Genomic DNA, 25,829 nt, shown 5'->3' with positions numbered 1-25,829 from the left:
ACGACATACAGTCAGGACTACTTGACATGTTCATGCAATTGTGGAAGTATATTAACCTTGACAAAAAGGAGAAATTGCTCTCACTTTACCTTAAAATGTATAAAACGTCTGCCCGAGCTCCCATTACAAGGACATATCATACATATTTTGTCCTGTTCCTTTGATTGAAAGATGTGTTTGTTGTTCTTAAAGAATATGGAAATCCTTCTCTTGATGGATCTCCCTCGGGCAGCTGTCTGGAATCTGAAGTCAACATATCTAACATGTGTTTTACAACTATTTTACCAAACATTATGATACATTTTGTGAGTAAAAAAAGGTTATTTGTTTAAATCACAAAGACTAATTTCTGTAACAACTGACAGAGAGCTCTGTCAGCAGGAAATAGAAATGGCCTTTCAGGATTCATTTGGCTCCACTAATTGAAACTAATACCTTTCAAAGAGCATATTGATTCAGAGAAAGTACATTTTTTCCAATGTGCACAGCAAAAATGAATGAATAATACTAAATGTAAAAGTGCCAACAGTAAAACAGAGTTGTACAAGGATTATTGGCTGTGTGGCACCACAAGTCATGGAGATGACAGCAAACATATCATGACTTCAAAGCACCTCTTAGTTTCCTGGGCTGTTGTGCAGAATAGGGCCTGGGGTGCGTTGTATTAGTGCCCTAATTAAAAAAAAAGTCTTCGAGTGTCAGGAGAAATACTCGCACAGTAGAAAAACCCTGCACATCAAACGATATCAGTAGCACGTTTGGATCTTATAAGGAAGTCCAACTGAATTTCCCCGAAAGGTACTCTCACATGAGCATGCACACAGTTGACAGGTGAATCTGGAGTTGATTTATGGAAGTAAATGATGTAGTTTCTGTCGTTCCAGAGGCAGAAATGTTGCCACAGCGTGAACAATACACTGCTCTGCAAACTACAAATTAGCCATCTTTTGCTGTCAACCAGTCACGGTAGATCTTGTTGTATTTTGGATAACTTTTCCAAAAATAATAGCCTCTAAGAAGTTGCTGAATAAAAACAATACCGAGAAAAAAGGGAAACAATATCGTGGATTTTCATTAAATGATTTCACTATTTTAAAATCATCTTCCCCCAAACGTCCTCATGAACAATGATCTGAAATCGTTCCTGCAGTCACTCTCCGTCGGCGCGTTTGCCTGATGCGCAGCGCCTCCCCAACTGGTCCCTCACTTTGACAAATTCCTGGACGTGAGCGGGTCTGCTGGATGGCTTCTTGCTCGTAAAAATGATACCCTGAATGTTGTCGAAGTTGCCACGTATTTTTTCTCTCCTCTGTTAGAGTGTTTCAGTTTGGAAGAACACAATGTGGTCATTTTGGAGCGTTTCCCTTTTTGCCTGCGTATTTCTGAACCCCTTTCACTCTAAGTTTGTGGCTCAAGCGGAAATAAGTTCTCTGAAAACAAACGACAGATTTTATCGCCTGGAGGTTAATCAGCTGGAGGCACTTGTAACCCGAGAATCAACGGAGGTCAAAGTGGACAGTAGTACTAAAGTTTTGAGCGCTTTTCAATCGAGAGAAGTCGTTGCTTTGAAAGCGAACGATGGTAAGCAAGTGGAGAAAGAAACACAGAGAGGACTTGAAAACGAGGCACTGATCGGCAACAAAACGGCACTAAACTGTCTGACCAGTCCCACAATACCTGGAAAAAAGTGTAATAACATTTCCGAGGACAACCAAGGACGACCTACAGCGAATATAATGATAGAAAACTCATTTCCCGACACGAGAAAAAGAGTAAAAAGGGGTTTAAGTACACCATACGCCGAAAATAGGAGTATTCATGGAGAAGCGCAGTCCACAGAGAGGTTTGTGGAGACTGTCCAGGGTGTTTCCAGCTCCCGACCCGAGTACCGGCGCACTGGGGACGAAGGCAGAGGGTCTAACCCGAGGCAAAGTGAGCCGCACCTGGACACGTCCACTTTTGCTCTATCGGGGGACTCTGCGCACAACCAGGCGATGGTGCACTGGTCCGGACACAACAGCAGCGTGAGTTTCAGTTTTACAAAAACAATGTATACCATGAAAGATTTAAGAAAACAAGTAATTTCCTCACACACTGTATACAACGCTATTTTATCTGTACTAAATGCAGATTTAATACATAAAACAGATGTACATGAAACTCATATTTTTACGCACAGCTTTTCCTGCGCGTATGATGGGGATTCCCACACTAGTTATTTCAGTCCTACATAGTTTTGAATTCAGCAATGCATTTTCTCTTTTCACCTTGTGTATTTTTTGTAATTGCATAGAGGTTTGTAAGCGGAATGCTCGACTGTTTGTGTGGACGCCTGATGGATATGACTGTGCACTTGCAGGATTCCCTCCACTTGCTTTATTTCAACATTTGTCGCCTGAACTTTGAATTACTCTGCAATTACACCCCGCAGGTGCATTTATATGACACTGAACTGGGAAGGTGTGGGCATTTAGGCAGCAATCATAGTGCATTAATTATTTATGAAATAATCAAGTGGTGTCTCTCAGGAAGGTGCTGGAGCTACAATTAATAGGGATTGTGTCCACCCTTTGACGCTGATGAGACACAGCCTGACCTTTTGCCAAATGCACCAGGCTCATTGACATTTGACTCACACTTTGTTGGTAGTTGTTTAATTGCCTGGATAAATGTTTGTTTTTAAAATGCTGCCAACCTTTGAACTTCCAAATGTGTTGATAGGAATGTGCAGAACTTTAATGGATGACAAGACATTGCAGCAACCACCCAGATAACCCCTCCGCCCCTCCCTCTTACACATAGACAGACACACATACACGCCATTGTACCATCACAAAGACAAAGCCATGGCGATGTTATCTCCTACTTTACATAGAAAGCATGACAAAGTGTTGGTAGCTCTAGCATTTATCAGGTACACAGATCTTACAACTACTAACAGCCTTGTACAAAAGAAAGGAGCTGCTCTGCCTTTTTACTGCAGGTAATTCAGATCATCTCAGTTCTGGGCAAAAGGGTGTGTGGCAGCAAAATGAATCTGGGAACACATCAGAAGGTTTTTGTGTCCCAGAAACACTGTGAATATTCATACATTATCCAAAAACAGATATCTATCTGGATGTCTTATTTAATTCACCCTCCATTTTCTTATCTGGTACATTTTCTGTTTGGTAACCTATGCGCATGCATGTCATAACATTTGTCAGACATTGGCTGGTTTGATGTATTGCTGTGGACAGTCTCTATGGAAATACACCAGAAATGCAGATAATCAATTCTATATTGTGAAATATGTTTTGAGACGTCTTCACCAATGATGGCCTTTAGCTCTGCAGGACACTGTTCACTGGATCATCACTGATGGGCTTGTCACTGCAGCCAGTCAACATCAGAGATGTATACAGTCTGAACCCCTCTCCCAAAAGAATGAGGAGAACTGCCAGGTTTAAATTGATGGCATTTCACGACTGGATGTTAGAGCTCAGACTATACTAGATGTAAATTACTGATAATAAATCCAATCTAAGAGAACCATTTGAAGGAAAATGACTTTGTTCCTGTGGTGTGGGGTAGCTCTATCAAATATTCACTTCAAGACGTTGCATGTGATCTGTCCAGGATGTAAAATCCCATGGGGAGTTAAATGAGAAAAATGTAGAAGGTGATGGTGGACGTGCCAGGGGGGGTCTTCAGAGTTCAGATTTGATAAAGAAATTCATCGTGTAAATCTTCAAATCTGTCACCAAATCAGTCCTCCCTCAACCATTATTTGATTTCTGTGATTGTCTGAGACATGAAAGCCTGAAGTCATATCTCTTTGGTTTTTGACTTTAGGAGAGATAACATTGATTGGACTCAGCCATGGGAATAAAACATAGACTACGCATATTTTTATTTGTAAATGCATGCTTCTTAACTACATGTAGTATTGATTGACTGCATGTTTTCCACATCTTAAATCTGCCCTGAATGTGAATGGGGAAGCAGATATAAAGATTAATGATTTATAATGATGTTTTTCCACAAATATGAGCAAAGACAGAAAATAAACTAATTAAAAATACTAATAAATAATACACTTGGCTGGTGATGTCCTTTTATAGTAAATCCATATTTCAGTCTTTTTGCCTCACATGAGTGTTCAAGCTGTGATACCATGTTGGTTATCTTTATAAGCAGTCATCGCAGCACATCCAGCACTCAAGGGATGCAGAGTCCCCCCTGCTACCCTCCTGAAGGCAAAAAGTCTTAGTGTGCGAGCCAGCTGGTGATCAGTGTTATTGGCAGCCAAATGATTTTAGGCTCCTGATTGACCAAGCTCCTCACGAACAGCTCACAAACTAGGACGCTATGTTGAAGCTGAGGACAGTTAATGAGCGTCTTTATTGACATCACGTCCCCCGAGCTTCTGCTGCAGAAATGCTCCTCTATGTTGTTGTAACTAAGGTCCGCCTACCGTGAGAGTATGGGTCATCTTTATTGGCCTTCTATTAAACTCTGGCATCGATGAGGCCAGCTGTTCTTCCTGGCTAAAGAGTGAATCTCGTAGTTTCTTTTGTCCGAGGATTCGAGAGTCAAACGGATCTGTCAGCTCTGCTATGTCGTCTTTGTCTGCTGCGACTGACTGGGAATCAGACATGCCTCCTGGGCCATGTTGTCTGCATGCTTAATCAGAATGAAGCGGTTATTGTTGCACATAATATCATCGGTTTAAATAGACAATAAAAAAGAGGAAATGGCATGGCCCTAGGGGACACTTGTGTTTAAAATCGGTTCATTAGATAGACGTCCATTCCATTTAACATGCCAGAGCCGGTTGCATGTGAACTCCTTGATCCATAAAATCTAATGGAATCGGTTCCCAATTTACAAAGGCATTTGACCGGAGTTTGAGGGTGATGCAGGATGATGAACAATGTATTAAAAAGCTGCCTCGGTTGAGGTGTTCAAATTCAACAAAGGGAAAAAGTGTCAACGTGGTTTAGTGTTTATAGTTTGGGATAATGTTGCATTAATAAACTGGGTGAGTGCAGACCTCAGACCGACCCCTTGTTGTTGGAGGTAAAAGTCAAATAATGTTGAAACAAAGGGGGCCAAAATGTGACCTTGCAAAACCTTTTATTCTTGCACTTTTCATCATCATCTGTCCCCCGTCTTGCTAGCTAAGGGTATTAGATGAAAAAGTGGTTCACGTTGGAAGAATTCAGTACAAATTGTTTCCTCTCTGTGATAGATTTTGTATAGGAATAGCTGCAGCACCTCAGCATTTAGCCATTGTAAGCCTTTTCTAGAGGTTTTAGAGATATAATTGTTAATACATCATCGGCTTCGACTGATTGTGAGTAAAGTTTCTGATATTTTCCTAAACATAGATTTTAGAGCTGTAGCCAATGGAAAAAGTTATTTCTTTGTACCAGCCATTTTCGTCCTCTAGCTGCTTGTCCCTTGGGGTGTCAGCACCATAAGTCTGTTCATTAATCGTGCCCGTCTCAAGCCTTTAGGGGTGCACTGTCCACTGATGTGATTGTAAGATGCTGATAGATACGGCCGAAATCCTGCGTGCTTTGTAAGAGGTATACTGCTGGTAACAACAGCAGAAACTATTTTGAGAAACCTGTTTGGGTGAGATATTAACATTTGCAAAGAGAAATACATCATTTGCAATCGTTTTTTTCATGGCACACAGCATACAAGTTTCTCTCTCTCTATAGTAATAATTCAGAGAAATCCCAGTTTTTACTCCACAAATGACATGCATGTGTGCCCTTTTTTTTTTTTCATGAATCATTTGTGCTCTGGGACCATAATGCATCGCATCAACACCGGCTCTCAGCACTTCCTCTGCACTTAGATGGTAGTTTTGGCTCACAAAGTGCATTTTAAGCACCAAATAAAGGCCTGCCGCCAGTCGTGTGTTGAAGCTCACTGTCATTGCTTGATTTCTATCTGCCTCTCTATCATTCCCTCTCTCGCTGTTTAACACACACACACACACACATACACACACACACACACACACACACACACACACACACACACACACACACACGCATACATATTTCAATTTTAATCAAAGTGATAAAGCGGGTGCAGAATCATATTTGACAGTTTTGCATGTGATTAATTAGTTTAATAACTGTCGCAGTGTGGTAGTCACATACTACACCTGTGATTAGGTTATGAAAACAAATGTATGCACTTTCTGATTGTGAAAATCAGAAAATTCAAATTGGGAGACGGTCTCTTTATTAATCATCACGGATAAATCGTTAACACAAACTGCGACACTTTATGAAAGAAGTTGTTATGGCTAAAGGTCGTTTGTTCAGCTCTTTACTGTCATTACTGGAACCAAATCTTCTTAATGCCATGACACTCGCAAGGTCTTGAAGCAGCTTTTTGCCTGAAGCAACACAGCAGTTACTATCATGTTTAAAGATGACGGGGATTGCGCAGGTGGCAGTCGGCTTAAATAATGGGTTGACTTGGCAGTTCACAGAGACAGGAATGTATTAGTTGCAGGGGGAAATGGATATTTTCCTATCTAGTGGGATAGAAAGGGCCAAACTTAAAGCGCCACACACACCGACAGACCGAGCAATCAATGGAGATGATTGAAAACTTCCAAACACAAAAATGACACATTTTGAAAACAATATACTCACTCAATGGTTTCCTGGAACAATCCCTCTAAAATTAATTGCTTTGAGCAAAACAAAAACTAAAGATATTGAGTGATTGTCCAAATCTGAAGCTATATAAATGGAAAAAAGGAAATAAACTGAATAGTCAGCCATTTAGAAATGATGACAAAATAATCATCAGTAAAGAAAAGACTTGACAGTAACTATAATCATCACTTAAAAAACGTCATTATTGTATTGGATTTGAATTGACATTGATAAGGAAATTATAAAAATTACTTGGCATAACTCTTTATGAATATTATATTCTTACTAAATCATAAAGACTGGTTATTTTTAAAAGAACTTCTTTGATTATATTTCCTAGCATTTCTACCTTGTTTTGGTGTACACTCTTTTTATTTCTTAAAATGGCACACTTTTCCACACACAGATGATTAAATTGAAATTATAATTCTAGTTATTGCTTCTGTTGCCTTTCTTTACCCAAACACGTTTATTTCTGATATGGAGATGTTAGAGTAACTCTTTAAAAAGTGTGTATGACCTGCTGCCGCTGTGTACAACAGAACAATTAAATTAGGTGTGACAAATACATGAATATGAATATGTTGTAAAATTGCAATCTCAAAGTTTAAATGACTAAAAAGCTCAAAATGTGACTTTATTCACAACTGAGGTGTAAGGCAACATTTTTAATTGGTTTTCCCACGATAGCAACCACCAGAGCCTTTTTATGGTAATGTTTTGCAGTCAAAACACTAACTGGTGGTGGCCTTGGTGGTTAAATAGAGTTCTATTTCGTCCCTACTGACCGCCAGAGGCGGTGCTTTAAAGATCAAATGCAAAGCTTCCAAATATGCTACATTTTTATAGAAATGTTGTTTTTAAGACTGCCTGTATTTTTTATTTTATTTAAATCGAGATAATACACCCAAAAAAAAGCTTGTTGTTGATCCAAAACTCGACCCAAAGCCGTCTGAATTTCTGACATGTAATTCCCAGCAGCCTCCGCGCGCGTGACGTAATAGTGGCCAAACAGTCTCTGGACCAAATATCCCGACTCGGCAGTCTCGGTCACATGTTTTTCGAAAAGAAAACGGAATTAACATGGGTTATTGTTGAGCTTTTTGTTGTACGAACGGTGCGGGATCTGGGAGAGTTTTACATGCATTTCCCAAAGACCAAATCATCCGCAAAAAATGGATTTTGTTTTTAGTGAATCGTGTTGGATGGCAACCGACAAAATGGAGCAAGTTGTGTTCTGACCACTTCGCGTGTGATGCATACGACGTTGATCCTGCTATCATGAAGTCTGTTGGTGGAGAAGCATTAATAGCACGTCGGAGGCTGAAACCCGGAGCCGTCCCCTCCACATTTCAGCACAAGAAACCACTGAAAGAACGAAAGAGCCGGGCGATGCAGAAACGCCAAAGAATTGAGGTAAACAACTTTTGATTAGATTTCAAAGCGCACGGAGCACAGCAGATAACGCAGATAACGGAATTGCAGTTTTATTGCTTATAGAGGTGGGCACCGTTAGATTCTGTGTCTTTACGATCATAAACAATGTGTTGGATGTGGAGCTAGGATAAGTAATAAGGGCGCTAGGAGTGATAGGTTAGCATTTTTCGCTCGGGGCTAATTCACTGTTAGCATTGTAGTTTATCTGCAGCTCATTCATCGCTCCTCCACTCATAACGGAAAATGTCGAACGTCCTACAGTCGGTGATGCAGACTTCTTCTCCCATCTCTTCCTTCACTTTCCCATAGTTGTGGCAGCACTTGTTTTCTCGGCTTGTAGGCAATGGTCTGGCAGTTTCCACATCTACACCAATTATCAGCACCCTCGGCCTCTTCTTCAGATGGCGAACTTGAATCATCGCCATCAGCACTTTCATCGGTGATATCAGGTGACGTTTCCTTGTATTTCCTCTTCGACATCAGAGGCTCGTATAGATATGGTTGGATGTCGACAACATACTCCAGATATTGGGTGGCCTCCGACTCAGAATCAGACATGATAGACGAAACTAAGTTGTACTATCGGCGGAAGCCGCTGTGAGCCGCTGCGAGCATTTTTCGCTCGGGGCTAATTCAGAGCGCCTGGACTTTATTTTTCTAAACCTCTCTAAAAAGGTCAAATTTCACTTGTTTTGCATCAATCTTGATACAGGGTACTTATTATATGTTATAGTTTGGATTCCTAAAGCTTTTAGTCTATAGTCTACTCAGAATCAGACATGATAGACGAAACTAGTTGTACTATCGGCGGAAGCCGCTGTGATTGATAAGCCAGGTGGAAATATGTTTGGCACATCTGACGTCACGCGCCGCCATCTTGCGGAGGAGCGGCGGAGAAAATAAATCGTCGGACTTGGTGTTGGGGGTTGAACAAAATTAATATTGCGCATTGCCAGACTCATATTATCTCCGATTTTAATACTGCAATATCTTAGATAGTGTTGTAGCTATATGATTTCGATTGTACTGGCAATTATACAAAAAGCTTTGCATTTGATCTTTAAGCACTGGATATGTCCATCGCGCGCATGCGCAGCTCGAGTACCAATAACAACAAAGTCACCTGTGACCCACGTGACACCGGCTATATCAGCCGGTGTCGTCAGAGGATCTGTTCCCTTTCATCTTCTCGCTGCGCGAGGGTACCGTGGCTACATTTTTGTAGCATACAGCGTTCAGGTTTGAACGTTTGATCTGAGGGATTTCTCTGCAAGCAGCTGGCCGCGTGCAGCTTCGTGACTGACAGTCGGTGCTACGGGTCGTTAACGCGTCCTCCAGGAGCTGTGGCCGGCTGTGCGCTGTGCAGAGCCTCGACAGACAGGTTTGTGTCAGCTTGTTGCTGGTGATGGCTGTGTCCCCGCACCCTCTCCCAGCCAAGTTGTCCTGATTGCCGTCTTATTTTTTGTTTGGCTTAGACTTTCTGGTGACGACAGTGTTCCCGCTTCCTCTCCCATAAAGTTGCCCTTATGCTCTTTTGAAAGTTCTGCTTGTGGCGTTGTGCCCGAGCTATCATTAGCATTTGAGTCCCAGCTTTGGCTGTGTCCCTCATTCAATTTAGTATGGAAAGCCCAGAGTGTCATATTTTAAACCCGTTTTTCGTTTAGATGCAGAGAGTAAGGTAAGTACTTTCTATTTCGTAGAAGCTATTATCTGGTCTTAACATTTGTGTTGGTCGCTTGATTGTTAGCAGCAGCCGCTTGGCTAACACCTTGCTGTTAAGCTTAACTATTAACTCAGCCGGTGAGGGCAGTGCTCCCGCTCCCGGTAACATAGGGTTTGATTGCAGTAGCGCTAGATCGTTGTATTACTGCTCCTAGTACTAGACTCCTAGCACTAGGATGATATGCAGAGAACATCTTCACTGCGGGTGCTGTGTGCTCTGCATGTGCGGTTACTACTGTAACCATGGCCTACGGTTCTATGCGGGCTGTTCTCTTTCTTAGAAGCTAATTATCTGGTCTTAACATTGTGTTCTGACTTGGTTGCTTGGTTGTTAGCAGCAGCCGCTTGGCTAACACCTTGCATGTACTGTTAAGCTTCATTATTTAACTCAGCTGGTGAGGGCAGTGCTCTCGCCCTCTGCTCCCGGTAAACGCATGGTATGGTTGCAGTAGCGCTATATCGTTGTATTTACTGCTCCTAGTACCAGTGCTTGAATTGGAATGAAAAAGGTGCCAGTACTCTAAAATCAGCAACTTTTTCAAGTCAATTTTATATATACAGCCCACAAACAAGAATTTGGCTACTATAATGCTGGTGGGTTTGTCTCTTTACTACTGTATATTTTAGAAAGGTTCACTGTACTTAACATTTTTTATGATAGGCAGCGGATATGGCTAAAGCTCAGTAAGGTCAATATTAACTGAAAATATAGCAATCAAAGTCTAGATCTTCTGCTGAAGACACATGAAGCAGAGACCTTTCAGGTGAGAGCCCCTCTGGTGGTGTTCAACATTAATGACAAGGAAACAAAGCTCTGGTCAGAAGCATTTTTTATAAAAAGCTTTAACAAAATTAAGTATTTCTGTACATTTTGAATGCAATCTAACTTTCCAACTCAGAAAACGAAAAACGAAAAAGTGCCAAAAGTATTCTCACATGGCTGAGCTGCTTTGCAATATACTTCACCACTGAAGAATACAAATATGTATAAAGTAAACTATGATGCAATCTAACTTTCCAACTCAGAAAAATGATAAAGAGCATGAACAAAGAACATGTAAAAAAACAAATGCAAAATTTGCACAATCTAAAATGAGAAACTGTAACTGCAAGTAACAAAGTCTGAGCCATGGTAAAGAGTTACATTGAACACCAAGCTGATCAGATAACTCCCTGGTTGGTCTGAAGTCCTTCTATCTCCATGATCTGTACAAATCGGCACATTATGCCAAAAGTCTTCTCACTGGGTGAGCTGCTTTGCAATATACTTCACATTGTTAGAAAAGGCTCCAGAAGGCCTTGGGGACATCAGTATCAGGGGCTGGAGCTGGACAGGCTCTTTCATCAGCACTTCTCCTTCCCTTTGCCAGCCAGGACCTCACATACTGTTCCGGATTGAACTGTCCTAGTGATGGTCCATTACATTTAATGAAAACCAGGCTGGACAGTCGGCTGACAGAGAGAGCATTCCTTTTTGCAGTAAGGATATCGTTCATGCAGCTGAATGCCCGCTCACACTCACTAGTGGAGACAGCGATGGTTCGGACTGCTTTCAGTAGAGGCTCCATGGCAGCAGGTGTACGGGATGCCCTGGTTTCCTTGTATTCGCGAAAGCCCTGAACAGTCTCTCTTCTGTCCACTTTCAGCACTTCGCACAAACGTAGCACCTCTACGTCCCCATACTGTACGTCTAACTCCTCTTCAGGCCAACTTCCAGGATGGATAACTTTCATGTCCTGGATTAGCTGATTGTCCCGGGCCTCCCGGCCATGTAATGGGATTTCTCTTGTGCTGACATGAGAGGAGGTTGTGGAAGTCATTCTGTGTCTCAGATTCTCTACCATACTGCGGAAAAACTGACCTGCATGAATCTGTACAAGCCTGCCATTCTCACGCAGGGCAACACCCTTGAAGGACTTCTCAGCTAGAGCTGTATGAACTGTAGTTATGTGTGGGCCAGGCATGGTGACCATGGATTCAAAAACTCGTATTTCTCGAGTTAAGAGCCTATCTGCTGTAGGCAGTGTCATCTCTCTTTTTTGGAGTTGCCGAGAGAGGTCGCTGAGCTCTGTGAGCGCATCGTACATCAGTCCCAGATTGCTGACAAACGTTGCAGATGTGAGCACATCATCCAGGCCCTTGTACTTTGCTCTGTCTCTGGAATCCCTGCTCGTGTCGTTTGCAGCATTTGTGAAGTGATCATGAAGCACTCGGTAGTTTTCCCAGACTGCTCTGACGCTCCTTTCACTTGAAGCCACCCAGCGGATGGACAAAACACGCCCTATCACCAGGAGACGCTGTCCGACTGCTTGCGCACACTGCGCTAACTGCCTCTGATTTTTGGGGGAGGCATGGAACAAGGAATAGAGTTTGTCAAAAAAGATCTGGAAATGATTGAGCCCTGAGACCTCCTTGACCACATCCCCAACTGCCAGCTCTAGACGATGATTGGAGCAGTGCCACACAAACAGGCTTGGGAATTTACTACACAACTGGGTAGCAACGCCTGTTCTCTTCCCTAGCATGACTGAAGACCCATCACATGCAAAAGAAACGAAACACTGACCTAAAAAGTCCTCGTTAAAATCTCTTCCAAGACACTCCATTAACGCCTTTGTGATGTCATCAGCCGTTGTTCCATCCAACTCGATCAGCTCCCAAAAAAACGTTTCGGGCTCAGCATCAGCTAATGCTGAGCGTAGACGCACAACAAGCACCGTTTTACCACTAATAGTGGTAGATTCATCGACCAAAACACAGAGTTTTCTTTGGTTTTCTGTAATGTCTTTTGCCATTTTTTTCTTCAGCTCATGAGCTATGTGGTCGATGATTTCGCCACAGGTTTTATTGGAGTGCAAAACCCTGCCCACGTTCAGCCCATTCAGTTTCTGTACATTCAAATCAATTGGCATGTCTGTGAATGGCCGGCTATGTTTGCCAATTTTATATGCCGTTCGAAAAACTCTGATAGTGGTGTCTAATTCAGATTTATGCATAGACTGCACTTGATGTTGAATAGTTTCACGTGAAGCAGATGTAAGGATGTCAGCAGCTTTTACATGGGCTTGTGATTCTTTATGTTCTTTGATTTTTTTTCTCAGGCTAGCTTGTTGTTTGCCCTTGTCAACACCGAAATGAGACACTGCACACTCACCCCATTCAGTTGACAGTTTCAGTCCTTGTCCAGTGTGTATTCCCAAAGATTTGACATCTCTGCATATCCGACATCCTAGCTTCTTATCTTTAAGAAGGAGCCATGCATTAGTCTTGCAAAAATATTGCACCTGGTCCGTTGTCCAGCAGTCAGGTGCATCGCTTTGCCCGGTGTTGGTGGTGGCAGTTGCGCCAGCAGCAGCTAACGTTAGAGGCTCTGGAGGAGGCGGCGGAGCTAGTGCTAATGCTAATGCACTAGAACTTGGAGCAGGAGGATCAACCAAAGAAAGCTCCCCATCAGACACCATTTCCAACACAGGCACAGCATTCTCTGTATTTGAAGTTTCTTCCGGCGACAACCGCTGTCTTTTTGCACTTTATTAATCCACGCTAACATTTTAGAAATGCTAATTTGTGATGTGACTTGCTTTCCTTCTCTCGGGGGCGTGCCTGCTCTGTTCTATCACTCTACATAGCCACCCACTGGGTGGGAGTTGCACTGCATAAACACAACACACGTGCATCTAGGTATGTAAATTGTAAAGCATTAAAACATGGTTTTACTAACAGTTTTCAGTATGTTGTTACTTCGGCATTATTATTATTATTATTATTTTGAAACGTGTATTACTATTAAATCACGGTCAAATAGGTTAATTTTGACATAGTTGTTTCCACCACAGTATTTACATGGAGAAGATAAGCCCCGCCCCCTCTCCAGCACGTTCTGTTTGAATGACAGGAGTAAACAGCTGACAGCCGCTGTGAAACTCCAGCGGTTAGAGCGATGAGAATGTCCGTTCGGCACCTCATGACGCATCTACTGAGTACCGGGCGGCTGTATATATATATATGGATGTATAATAAGAACGGCGGGAGAGTGTTGAGTACTGGCACGGTGCATGAGTACCGGAGTACCGCCAGCATGCCGGTACTGAGCAAGAAGTGCCGGTACTCCATGGGTCAGAACCAGAAGTGCCGGTACTGCGTACCGGTGAGTACCGGCCCAATTCCAGCACTGCCTAGTACTAGACTCCTAGAACTAGGACGATATGCAGAGAACAATCTTCACTGTGTGTGCTGTGTGCTCTGCATGTGTGGCCATTAAGGAGGATTTCATCCTCCCAATATTATATTATCTAGTGGGCAGCCGTTTGGCTGACACTTTTAGACACCGGCCACAGTTACTACTGTAACTAAGGTTCTAAGCTGTAAGTACTGTCCATAATTACTACTGTAACTACGGTTCCAAGCCGTGTAAGTACTGGCCATAGTCAATACCGTAACTACGGCTCTATGCTGTGTAAGTACTGGTCACAGTTACTACTGTAACTACGGTTCTAAGCCATGTAAGTACTGGCCATTGTTACTACTGTAACTACGGTTCCAAGCCGTGCAAGTACTGGCCAGAGTTACTACTGTAACTATGGCTCTATGCTGTGTAAGTTCTGGCCATAGTTACGACTGTAACTACGGTTCTAAGCCGTGTAAGTACTGGCCATAGTTACTACTGTAACTACGGTTATATGCCGTGTGAGCACTGGCCATGGTTACTGCTGTAACTATGGCTCTGTGCTGTTCTCTTCTTTAGAAGCTAGTTATCTGGTCTTAAACATGTGTGTTATTTGACTTGATCTCGCTTGATCGTTAGCAGCAGCCGCTCGGCTAACGTCTTGCGTGTACTGTTAAGCTTCTTTATTTTACCCGGCTAGGTGAAGGCAGTGCTCTCGCTCCCGCTCCCGCTACCGGTAATGCGGATGTAGCTACATCCCTTTTTCTGTTCGGTGAGTAGTAGCACCGCTCTACTCTTCCAATTCAGCAGGTAGCCGGTGAAGGCTGTGTTCCCGCACCCGCTCCCGGTTACACTGCATCTGGCATTCGTCTCTAACTCAACCAGTAAAGGCAGTTCTCGCCCCCGCTCCTGGTATACGCCAAACTGCCTCATTTTTCCGTTAAGCAGGTAGCCGGTGAAGGCTGTGTTCCCGCACCCGCTCCCGGTTACGCTGCATCTGGCATTCGTCTCTAACTCAACCAGTGAAGGCAGTGTTTTCGCCCCCGCTCCTGGTAGACGCTAAACTGCCTTGTTTTTCTGTTAAGCAGGTAGCTGGTGAATGCTGTGTTCCCGCACCCGCTCCCGGTTACGCTGCATCCGGCATTCGTCTCTAACTCAACCAGTGAAGGCAGTGTTCTCGCCCCCGCTCCTGGTAGACGCTGAACTGCCTTGTCTTTCCGTTAAGCAGGTAGCTGGTGAAGGCTGTGTTCCCGCACCCGCTCCCGGTTATGCTGCATCTGGCATTCGTCTCTAACTCAGCCGGCAGTGTTCTCGCCCCCGCTCCTGGTAGACGCTGAACTGCCGTGTTTATTAATCCAGCCAGGTGAAGGCAGTGCTCTCGCTCCCGCTCCCTCTGCCGGTAACGTGGGTGTAATTACATCCCTCTTTCTGTTCGGCGAGTAGCAGCAACGCTCTACTCTTTCCATTAATCAGGTAGCTGGTGAAGGCTGTGTTCCCGCACCCGCTCCCGGCTACGCTGCATCTGGCTACCTACAGAATGGCTCATTCATGTAGCGCCTGTATGGCTTCTTTTGAGCCCGAGGACGGCCACGACCGCTGCCCCTCCTGCCTCGGCCGCCTCTGGCGGTCAGTGGGGACGAAATGTGAGCATCTGAGGGAGGTTCTCACGGTAAACGCCTGCATGAGCTGTAGCTGCATGCCTCGGGCGCTCAGTGGCTAGAATCACTGAGGTGGAACGTCTGGCAGCAGCCAACAGACACCTCTCCTTGTCACATCCTCCTCCAGATCAATTCGGCCGTTCCCGGCGACTTGAGGGAGCGATGGCTGTGTGTGCTCCCCTCAATAGAAGGACTAGAAACAGGCTGTCCTCTAAAGTGGATTGGCTAGTTGCCGATAGGGGCATGATGAAGTCGCCTCTTGGCCCTACAGCCTGGGCCCGGTGTAGGGGCTGCTAGCGGGCCGCCTGTCCCTGTCCCTGTCCCCCCCTTCGGTTGACGCCCCTCCTTCGGTTGGCGCACCTCCTTCGGCTGACGCACCTCCTTCGGTTGACGCACCTCTGTATCAGAACGCCTTGTCGCTCGTACAGACTCGTCGCCAGGTTTCGCTGGCCCAGTCACCACTAACGGAGGCATGTAGGAGAGTCCTCCGTAGCGTACCAGTCGAGCCAGGGGAGCTGTTTAGGTCAGCTGCCCTGGAGGCACTGGAGCGTGCCGCCCAAGCTAGGCAGACCAGGCAGCAGCTCTCGGGTCTTCGCAGACCTGTGCCCACTCCCAGCAGGCCCAGGGGCCGCTCTACCAGCCGCACTCAGCCGCCGGATTACAGGGGTGGTCTGCAGAGGTCTTAGCGGCCCACCGCCTCCCAATGACTTTCGTGCCCCAGGTCGCCCGCCTTCCAGGCGGCCTCGTACCCCAGAGCCTTACCGGCGCCCCCCAAGAGGCTCCAGGGGCCGGGGTGCTGGACCCTGAAATCCCGGGGGCGGTCGTCGGCTGCTTTCCCAGCAGCAGCTCAGTTACTGGGCGGTCTGTACTTCCGTCCCTTGGGTGATTTTCACCTTAACCCAGGGGTACGGACCGCAGCTCCGGCCCCTAGCCTTCGGCTGGGTCTAATTGACAGTCGTCAGCGATCCGGCAGGGGCCCTAGCTCTGGCCCAATAGTTGTCCGTCCTTCTGTCCAAGGACGCAATCAAGCCAGTAAGACCCTCTGCTTAGCCCAGGGGGTTCTACTCGGCGTACTTTCTCGTGAGCAAGAAAGTCGGCGGATTTCGCCCGATCTTGGACCTCAGAGGAATCGACAGATTCCCGAAGGTGCTGCCATTCTATATGCTGACCACTGCATATGCACAGGTGGAGTGGTTCTCAACCGTGGACTTGAGGGATGCCTACTTCCATGTGGGCCGGGCAAGATGGTGCCTTATATTCAGTTCCTCCGGCCCTTGGGCAGACTGGCAGCTGCCTCGGCCGCTGGGCCCTTAGGCCCGCTGTCGTTGCGCCCCATGCAGATGTGGCTGAACAGCCTTCACTTGGACGCCAAGTGGCACAGGCACAGGGAAGTCAGGGTGTCGCAGCATTGCCTCCACTCTCTGTCACGCTGGAGGGGCAGGGCCTATCTCCTAGTGGGCGTGCCCATGGGCGCCAACCCATCCCGCCAGGAGACCATCACCATAGGTGCATGTCTCTCAGGGTGGGGTGCAGTGCGGCAGGGCAGGACCGTTCAGGGTCAGCGGTCTGCCCAGGAGAGTGCGCGCCAGGTCAACGTGCTAGAGCTTCGGGCTGTGCAGCTTGCTCTCACGCACTTTCTACCCCAACTGGGGGGCAAGAATGTGCGTGTTCCTTGGGGACAGCATGTACGTTGTTGCTTAGACAACAGTCCCTTCTAGATAGTGGACGTTCTCACTCCACTCTGAATTTATGTGGCTGCGATTTCTGCCCGACATGTTCGGGTCGACGGCGCCACGGCGGGGTGCCACAGGTCGGTGTCCCTCTTTATGAGAGGGGCTTTACAGCAGCGTCCCCCTAGCACCCCGAGAGCTCCGGCTTGGGACCTGCCCCTGCTGCCGGATACCCTATCATCTCCTCCCTTCGAGCCCCTGGCCCAGGTGGGGCTTAGGTGGCTGCCCACGAAGGCAGCATTTCTGCTTGCCATAGCCTCAGGGAAGCGAGTCGGGGAGTTGCATGTCCTCTGCATAAACAATACATGCCCGAGGTGGGACTCTCAGGCGTTGCCCTTTGGGCAAATGTGGCATTCCTGCCTGGGGTCCTTCCACAAACCCACTTCAATCAGCCTGCCCAGCTGGCACTTTTGACATTCAGGAGTACGGCACGTCGAAGTTGCTGTGCCCTGGGGGTGCCCAAAGGGCATATATCAAGGCTACTGCCTGTATACGGCAGTAGGAGCAACTCTTGATTTTGCCCTGGCGGCACTAAAGGAGGTTATGCCCTCTAACCAGTGGCTGCCCCACTGGGTTGTCGATACCATCTCACAGGCTTACGGGGCCAGTGGCCGCCCCCTGCCATCAGGCTGAGATGCCACTCTACAAGGAGCATCTCAACATCTTGGGCTGCCCTGAGGGTGGTGCCCCTGGAGACCATCTGCGCCGCGGCGTCGTGGGCGTCTTCTGGCACATTCTCCAGTTGTCATCAGGTCAATGTCGCCACTCCCCATTCTTTGTGCGTGGTCCTTTTGCCGAGCTCCGCTGCTTCCAGTGGTGAGCAAGGGCTTGGATTCTTCATGACATTGTTGGTATAAGTCATCCAGTGCTTAAAGCACCGCCTCTGGCGATCAGTAGGGACGAAATAGAACGATAGTTACGGCTGTAACTATGGTTCTATGAGTCCCGGATGACCGCCAGAGTTCCCTGTCACTCAGAATTCTTGTGTGCTCTCGAGAAGATTCTGGGAACAGATCCTCTGACGACACCGGCTGATATAGCCGGTGTCACGTGGGTCACAGGTGACTTTGTTGTTATTGGTACTCGAGCTGCGCATGCGCGCGATGGACATATCCAGTGCTTAAAGCACCGCCTCTGGCGGTCATCCGGGACTCATAGAACCGTAGTTACAGCCGTAACTATCGTTATACTTTTCTTGAAACTCTTGTGTATTAACTTTATTAACATTCATCCGAACCACATGATTCCCAATCCAAAAACAAAGTGCTTTTGTTTCCTCAACCTAACCACATGTGGGTTAGACCCTGGTCCTGTGCATTGAATGCCCCACTGCTGCCAGATATAACATACAGATCCATAAGAGACATCATTAGATTTTTCCCTGTGGAGCGAAGCACTTTGGCCTTTCTGAACTCTTATGTTTTGTGGCTGACCAAGAATGCAAGATGAAAAATAAAGTGTTGTTTTTTTGTTTTCTACTAGTTGAACCCAACACCATGGTTAAAGTAAAGAACATATACCGACTGCTTTCACATAACTGCATTCACTTTGTTTGGTTTGAGTTTTTTTGCTGTGTTTTTAACACAGAACATAACAAAGATAGTAAATAAAATCCAGTGCAGAAAGAGGCCACAGAAAACCACTTATTTGAAGCCCCTACTTGCAAATGTTTACATTGAACAGTGTTGAAGGTATCACAATTAATACACATAAAAAATATCTTAATAACAGTACATTAATAAGAACAAGGTATAAAAAACAACAATGGCGATAAGATAACCTTTGTCGGATTCACTGGAACATTTGACCAACTTTTTATCAGTGGACTCTTTTCAAATGGTACAAAAACGAAATGTAACCTTTCCAATTGGCTGGAAGACCTACCAGTTTTGCAACACTGACACCCTCCAACTTTCACACCTTCCTAGGCTTCAAATCACTGCAAGAATATTGTTCTTTGTTGCAAGGAAACATATTAAACTGTAATTTGTAGGATCAATATCAACTCATATCACTGATGTTGGGGGGTGTGGACAGATGTTTGTAGTGATCTCGCAACATTATTCGTATAGGGTGTCGTTTTAGGTAGAGGGCTCTTTCTTTTCAAAATCTCAATTTGGACCCACTGTTGCCTTTGGCTCCAGCTCAGACCCCCGCGGGCAAAAGCCGAGCCATTAGGAGCCAAAGCTGTGAAGGAATAAATGAGACGAGAGAAATGTCTGAGTGGTGTTCTGCTCAAAGTACTCCAAAATGCTAACTATAGTTCAAATTAATCAAAAACCTGTTCATTTTGCAAAGATGTGACATTATCATATTTCACCCTGCTACATTTCCAATCTCTGTAGTCGTCCATGCCTTAATGAGTAACAGGGCTACACAGATTAACAAAAGTAAATAAGTAAGTACCTGGAACACTAAGTACAGTATGAGCAAACAACAGTGGCCTCGAACAGTAAAAAAGAACAATAGTAAAACAAAAATGCTAATGTTTTATTGTTGTCTCTCCACACCACTTACAATGCAGCAAATTCATTTGAAATTGCACGGGATGTGACTGAAACTTTGCCAAATGTGTCAAAAAATTTAAATTAGTTCTGAATTTGCCATCAGATTTGTCCTTGGATGCGTCTTGTACAAAACAGTGTGCTGTGATGTCAACATATAAACACAAAGGAGGAATACAAACCGTGTATATATCTATACATACTCCATTAAACCTTTTTCATTTACTTCTTACCCCAAGCTTTCTTTGAAGAAATTAAGCAATCACAATCTTTTATCCCACTAATGGCAAACAGCACATTTAATGTGTATTGTTGTTAGCAGCAGAGACATAACATCTCCTCTCAATGTGTTTGAAGTGAAACCCTCCTCTATTCAGCCCATTTAATTAAGTCCCCCCCCCCATAATGGCCTGAATTGATTGCTGAAACCCGCATTAGGGCAATATGACCAAAGCTCAGGAGTCAGGAGGATAAGTAAACAGCAGACAGCAGACTAATGCACCAGGGACATTTCGCTGGGTTTTACTTGATGAAAGCAGCCTCCCCAGAGTATGTTTTCACCCACAGAAGTACAGACAATCAATTGGACCTCAGATAAGATGCGGACAGAGTTAGGCCTCTCTTCGACCGCATCATTTCTTTTGAATGACGTTTGTCTTTTCTGCTAAGTGCTTTACTTTAGAGGAGTCTTCGCAGAGCCACATGTTGTGTTTTTATCCCCTCGCCCACTTGCAGTGCACCTTGATTTTGCCCTCATCGCTGACAAGCCTTAAAGACATTTATGCAAATGCACAACTAATACTGTATTTCGTTTCTCCGCAGGTGTTTGCATCTGATAATTTGTAATGGATGCATGAATATATTAATCTTATGAGAGAGAACATTGATATCACTGTGTTGGGTGTGTTGTGACACATACACTCACTTTATACACAGATGACTTTCTCCACTATTAAGTGGGTTTTTGGCCTAACAAAGGACATAAACCAATATGTTTTCTTCTGTTTGGCTTGGGAGCTTTTCCTCATTATTAACAAGATATAACACATAAAAGTAATAGACCAATTCAAACCTCACATGTTGTCAGTGGGTGTAGAAGATCTGGGACGTTAATTAGCTTGTTGATTTAAAGATTCAAACAGCCTCTCATTTCTTGCCCTCGGCTTCTGTCTTTATTCTGTTAATGCAGTTGAGGATGTAATGAGCTTAACAACAAATGAAACAGGTTTTATGTTTGTGTCCTCAGAATTGCGTCTGCTTTCAGGCCAGTGAAATTCAGAGTAGTGAGGTGAACAATGGAGTCCCAGTTTGCTCCTCTCACATTGATATGCCAGCTTTTGGTGTCTGCTAATGGCCCGGATGCATTAGGGGCCCCGTGGATCTGCATTAGTTCATTTGGCTCTTCCCACTACCTTTTTCACCCCGCTTCCTCTTCCAAACCACTTCTTCCGCTTCTTATTCAAAGTCGTAATGGCAGAGAGTCAATTTAGGGTAATTTACGCTGGGACACATAACAAAATTATGTAAAAGATGGGCAGCACCCCAATCCGGCCCATTACAGACTTAATTTGCCCTAAAAAATATAGTTTTTTATTCTGTACGCATTTTAGGATACGATCATCAGTGATGTAAGGATGATGTTATTGAATTATATTGTTTTTATTTTTCTTTGATTTGTTATTTGTAATGGTAAGCACTGCTGATATTTAATCAGATTTACATTTTCTTTTAATTTGATCTTTATTGTTGATAGGTTTCTTTAAATTTGACACAACATCGTACATTTTTGTACTACCATTTAATTTACTTACTGGTCTACATATACACCAAATATGTAATGAGCTCTAATCAGTCCACACTAGTCTATGTTACACATAACTTGGGTGTGATGTTTATTTAACATGCTAACTTGTCTCAGTGAAGCTGTCGCGACCTGGCTCAGCAACAAAAAGGAGACACAACAAGTCAACGGGTAGAAAAAGGTGTTTATTTGCACAAACAAGTCAAATGAAGTATTGGGTATACTCATCAGAGCCGGGTGCCTGCAGGAGAAAGCAGAGCGAGAACAGAGAGGAGCAGAGAGGCTTCAAATAGCTGCAGGACACCAGACCCAGGTGCCCTGAGTTACTGCAATCAACCCAATCACTGGAGCCAATGCAGCACAGACAGAACAGCCACACCCTCTCTACTGATGGAGCTACTATCCAGCTTTTTTACTTTCCTTCTTAGGACTGGAGGACGCTCCTCCTCCGCCGCTGTCTTCGAACTCTTGCCTTGCGATTTCGTACTGCTTCTTCGCCACTTTCTGTTTTTTATTCTCATAATTATTATACATTTTTAAAATATAATTTGTATTATAATCCTCATGGTCTAACTCCCTAGAAAACAAAACAACTCAAAATTGCACAGAAAAAAAGCCACTTACTATACACCTAAATCTAAATAAAAGAGCACCTGCACTCAAGGCTAAGTTTCAATTAAATCTTTTGACAGATTCGATACACACCTTTTAACTTTGTTTATCAAATCTAATAAGGTGACAAACACTGACCCACAGACAGCTGACAAGGAGCGATGGCATATTTGGGTGAAAGCCAGCTTATGAAAGCTTATATTTAAGACATGATTTAATTAGTGTCGACACATTTCAGCGAATTGTCAGGCGTTTTGATGTGGTGGTTATACTCAGAGGAGGTAAATAGACAAGGGTTACTCCTGGGAGATGGCTCTGTGTATGAATGTGTTTACCCCACAGTACAATATACAGAAGCTTATGTGTATTCATGAGAATGTAAATGTGTATCATTTCAGCTGTGAACTTTTCACTGAGTTCTAAAGGTAAAGGAAATAGAAGAATGTGTCAATGCTTTTTTTCCTTTTATTACAAAGAACTTCACATCACTCACTGTTCTCAACTTTGGGGGTCCCTTGGAAATTAATTTGGATCCTTCATTTGGCCCCTCCGGCTCGGTTCAAAAACAGTGCCAGAGCTACATGAAAGTGGTGTTATTTCAGAAGATTGCTACTACTTCCCGTTGTGTGTAACTCCTAAGAAGGAAAGAAACAGCAATCTGGAGGTGTGATTATTAGAGTAAGGGTATCTTTTTTTCCCTTGACTACCCAATTAAGCAGACATGTTCTTGAAAGCTGCCATCTTGATGCGTTAGTGAGGGCTACAGATTTCATTCGGAGCGTGTTGTTGGCGAGTACAGTAAAACTGCACTGATGTGAAGCAACAGTCTTTTTCATATTTCTTAATAGCTATATTGCAGTTCATACTGTAGAGATGATTCATGCCTAAATTGCGAGCCGTGTAGAAAAACCTCTGCCCACCAACATGGGGTTGAAATGCCTCTCACGTCCCACTGAAGCACTTTAAACATTTTGAGAATTTCTCTTTTAAAAAACCAGATGGATATGTCATTTCTAAAGATTTCATTTGCTCCAGCAATCTGTGTGTGAATGTGCTTCATGCTTGCGCAAGTGTAGCGTGTAGGTCTGTGTGTGGATGAGACGTGTGTCAAGCCGATGCATTATATCACAATTACATCATGGATGTAATGCTTTGTTGCCATGGAGGCTGTCTATGCAGCCATCTTTAAGAGTTGATACCTTTCCGTGGCCAAACCGCTTGTGACTTCGCCTTTAATGTTAGTTTTCCTCTTTTTCTAAGTGCCGTTCCTTATGAAATATATAAACAGCAGAAAACAGTATACCTGCAGAGCCTGTTTTTAAAACTAAGAAAGGAAAAAAGACAGAGATTGAAAGAATGATGGAAAGAAAGTAAAAATAAATAAAGCAAAAGAGGGAAAGAAAGTAGCAAGAATGAAACGTTATGATAAAAGGATGACTAACCCAACTCCTCGGAGGGGGAGCGCCAATCCGAAAAATGATTGGTTGACTTTCCCGGGGCAAAGCTCTCTTTGCTCACATCAATAAAACATAAACATGAATAAATGCACTGCTTTTGGCCTTCCAGGGTCCTTACTTAATTTCATGTGAGCGACGATATGCATGGAAAACTATATTTACCTAGAAGGCTCAAAAATAATTCTGGAAACCATTTTGTGTTTCTTTGTTCCCAGCATTTACATAAGTGCAGGGCTGCACCACAAACTCTCAGAATTTGAGTTTTAATATTCTTCTGTATTTGTTGGGTCCTTATAGTTTAAACCACGCATCTGATGTGCATGTGCTCTCCTTCAGCATTTGCATGTAAGTAATTGCTCCTTATTGACTTGAGCCCTGACGCACAGCTATCAATAATTTGAAGACGTGGGGCCGCACAGTTTTCAGTGATGTACCCTTGATGTATCCACTTAGGGGCAAATCAGCCAAGCAGTCATCTGCCTCACTAGTCTGTTGGTCCCCGAGGTAGATCTTCCCTGACCCATATCAACGGGTCAGCTTTTGTTAATGAGCCGACTGAACAAAAACGTTAATAACATTTAAGACGGAGCTTCTAATGACAATTACAGCTCGGTGCTGAGGGGCTTTGTTATCAACTTCTGCCATTCGGGGCTATTTTTGGACGTTGTTTTACGTTCTCAGTTAAATTAGTTAGCATTTGATTAAATTGGATCCTTGTGCAAGTGATTGAACCCCATAAAACTGTGAACATTTATTCGTTGTTCACTCAGTTAATTTGCAGTGCGCAGTATTTGAATCCCTTTGGTTGGGAATGAGGCGCTTCTAGTTTGACACTGATGTAGTCAATTCAAGATTCAATTTACCTTGTATTATTTATACAGTCCCATGACACAGAGTCATTGCTGTTAGCAACAGAGAAGTGAAGAAACAAACGATCGACAGTTTTGCTGAGTTTTTCTCTCGTATCTAGTTTTCAAAGTAGGCAATTAGGTCTAACATCACAGCCACTTAACTAAGTCGGCTCGCTAAATTGATTCAGACTCCAGCGTTGGACCTTGCAGACATGGTGCATTTAGTTATGCAAATGCTTATCTCTCTGTGTGATTGGTTAATTAACCTGTAATGCAGATACTCCCAGTCATGCACATTGGCCATTTGATGGCTAAATTGTGGGTCAATTGGGTTTTTAACATTTCCAAAGCAGGCTTAGAGGCACGTCTTTGTTCCTCCGAGTCTTGTGTGGCTTTTCTCGGCTTAATGACTTCTTCCATGGGTCCCATAAGGTTAATGTGTTTAAACTCACTGTAATTGAGCTTTTGACCTATCTTTCAGGCTTTATATATAATTTGTCATATTATGCTATGTTCCTGCTCCCTGGTTGTTATAATCTACCATTCCTTCTCCCTCCCTTCATGCCATGCCCTCCCTCTCTTCCCCAACCCCCCTCTTTATCCTGAGTTATGAGCATCCCCATGGGAAGTCATTTATAATGCCATTGGAGTGACAATAATTCGCTTGCACACCATTTCACTCTGCCCTCTGTGCCTTGGCAGACTTTTATGGGCCACATTTTTGTTTTCCCAGAAACACATCTTCCAACCACCCTCAGAGAACACGCAAAAGCATTTAGCCAAAACAGGAACTGGACGGCATCCAATGAGTAAAATAAGTGACATAACCTCTTCCAAAAACCACATTTGAGACCTGCAGCTACTTCCCTAATTTGAAGGTAAAAGAAAGACAGATGAAAAAGGGAAGGAGAGAGGATTGTTCGCGGCAGCCGCTGACTGCATTTCTTTTTTTATTGTTCAGTGCACAATTATGATAAGATTTTGCTGTTATGTAGGTATCATTCCTCATGAAGAACAGACACCATTTCTGACAGCACACATGGGTTTTCTTTAGTTCCTTCCAATAGCAGACTGACATCTCCTGACAACATGAGGATCACTTGTCATTGGGATACCATGCTGTATGACGCTGGTATTTATTAGTAAAGGGATGTAGCAGACATGTTCTATTCATTCCACGCCATTAGGTATAGACAGGTGCATGCTGGGGAAGCACTTACT

At 44.2% G+C, this 25,829-nt stretch overlaps 1 protein-coding gene across 3 annotated transcripts in view; it reads left to right on the top strand.

The window, feature by feature from the left end:
• The first annotated feature begins 1,179 nt into the window (after positions 1-1,179).
• sorcs3b (sortilin related VPS10 domain containing receptor 3b) overlaps positions 1,180-25,829 on the top strand; it is a 48,404-nt gene continuing 23,754 nt past the window's right edge. For 2 of the 3 annotated variants that reach the window (XM_034238013.1, XM_034238012.1), the window contains exon 1: positions 1,181-2,024. In XM_034238013.1, the coding sequence (XP_034093904.1) occupies positions 1,341-2,024 (684 nt within the window). In that variant the 5' untranslated portion in view covers positions 1,181-1,340. Of the gene's footprint in view, positions 2,025-25,829 lie in introns of all 3 variants that reach the window. The other variant, XM_034238014.1, reaches the window with a different exon arrangement.

The sequence above is a fragment of the Gymnodraco acuticeps genome, unplaced genomic scaffold, assembly GCF_902827175.1.
Source record: "Gymnodraco acuticeps unplaced genomic scaffold, fGymAcu1.1, whole genome shotgun sequence".
Lineage (NCBI taxonomy): Eukaryota > Metazoa > Chordata > Actinopteri > Perciformes > Bathydraconidae > Gymnodraco > Gymnodraco acuticeps.
Note: the sequence above shows the minus strand (reverse complement) of the source record. Positions and strands in the feature narration are given on the sequence as shown.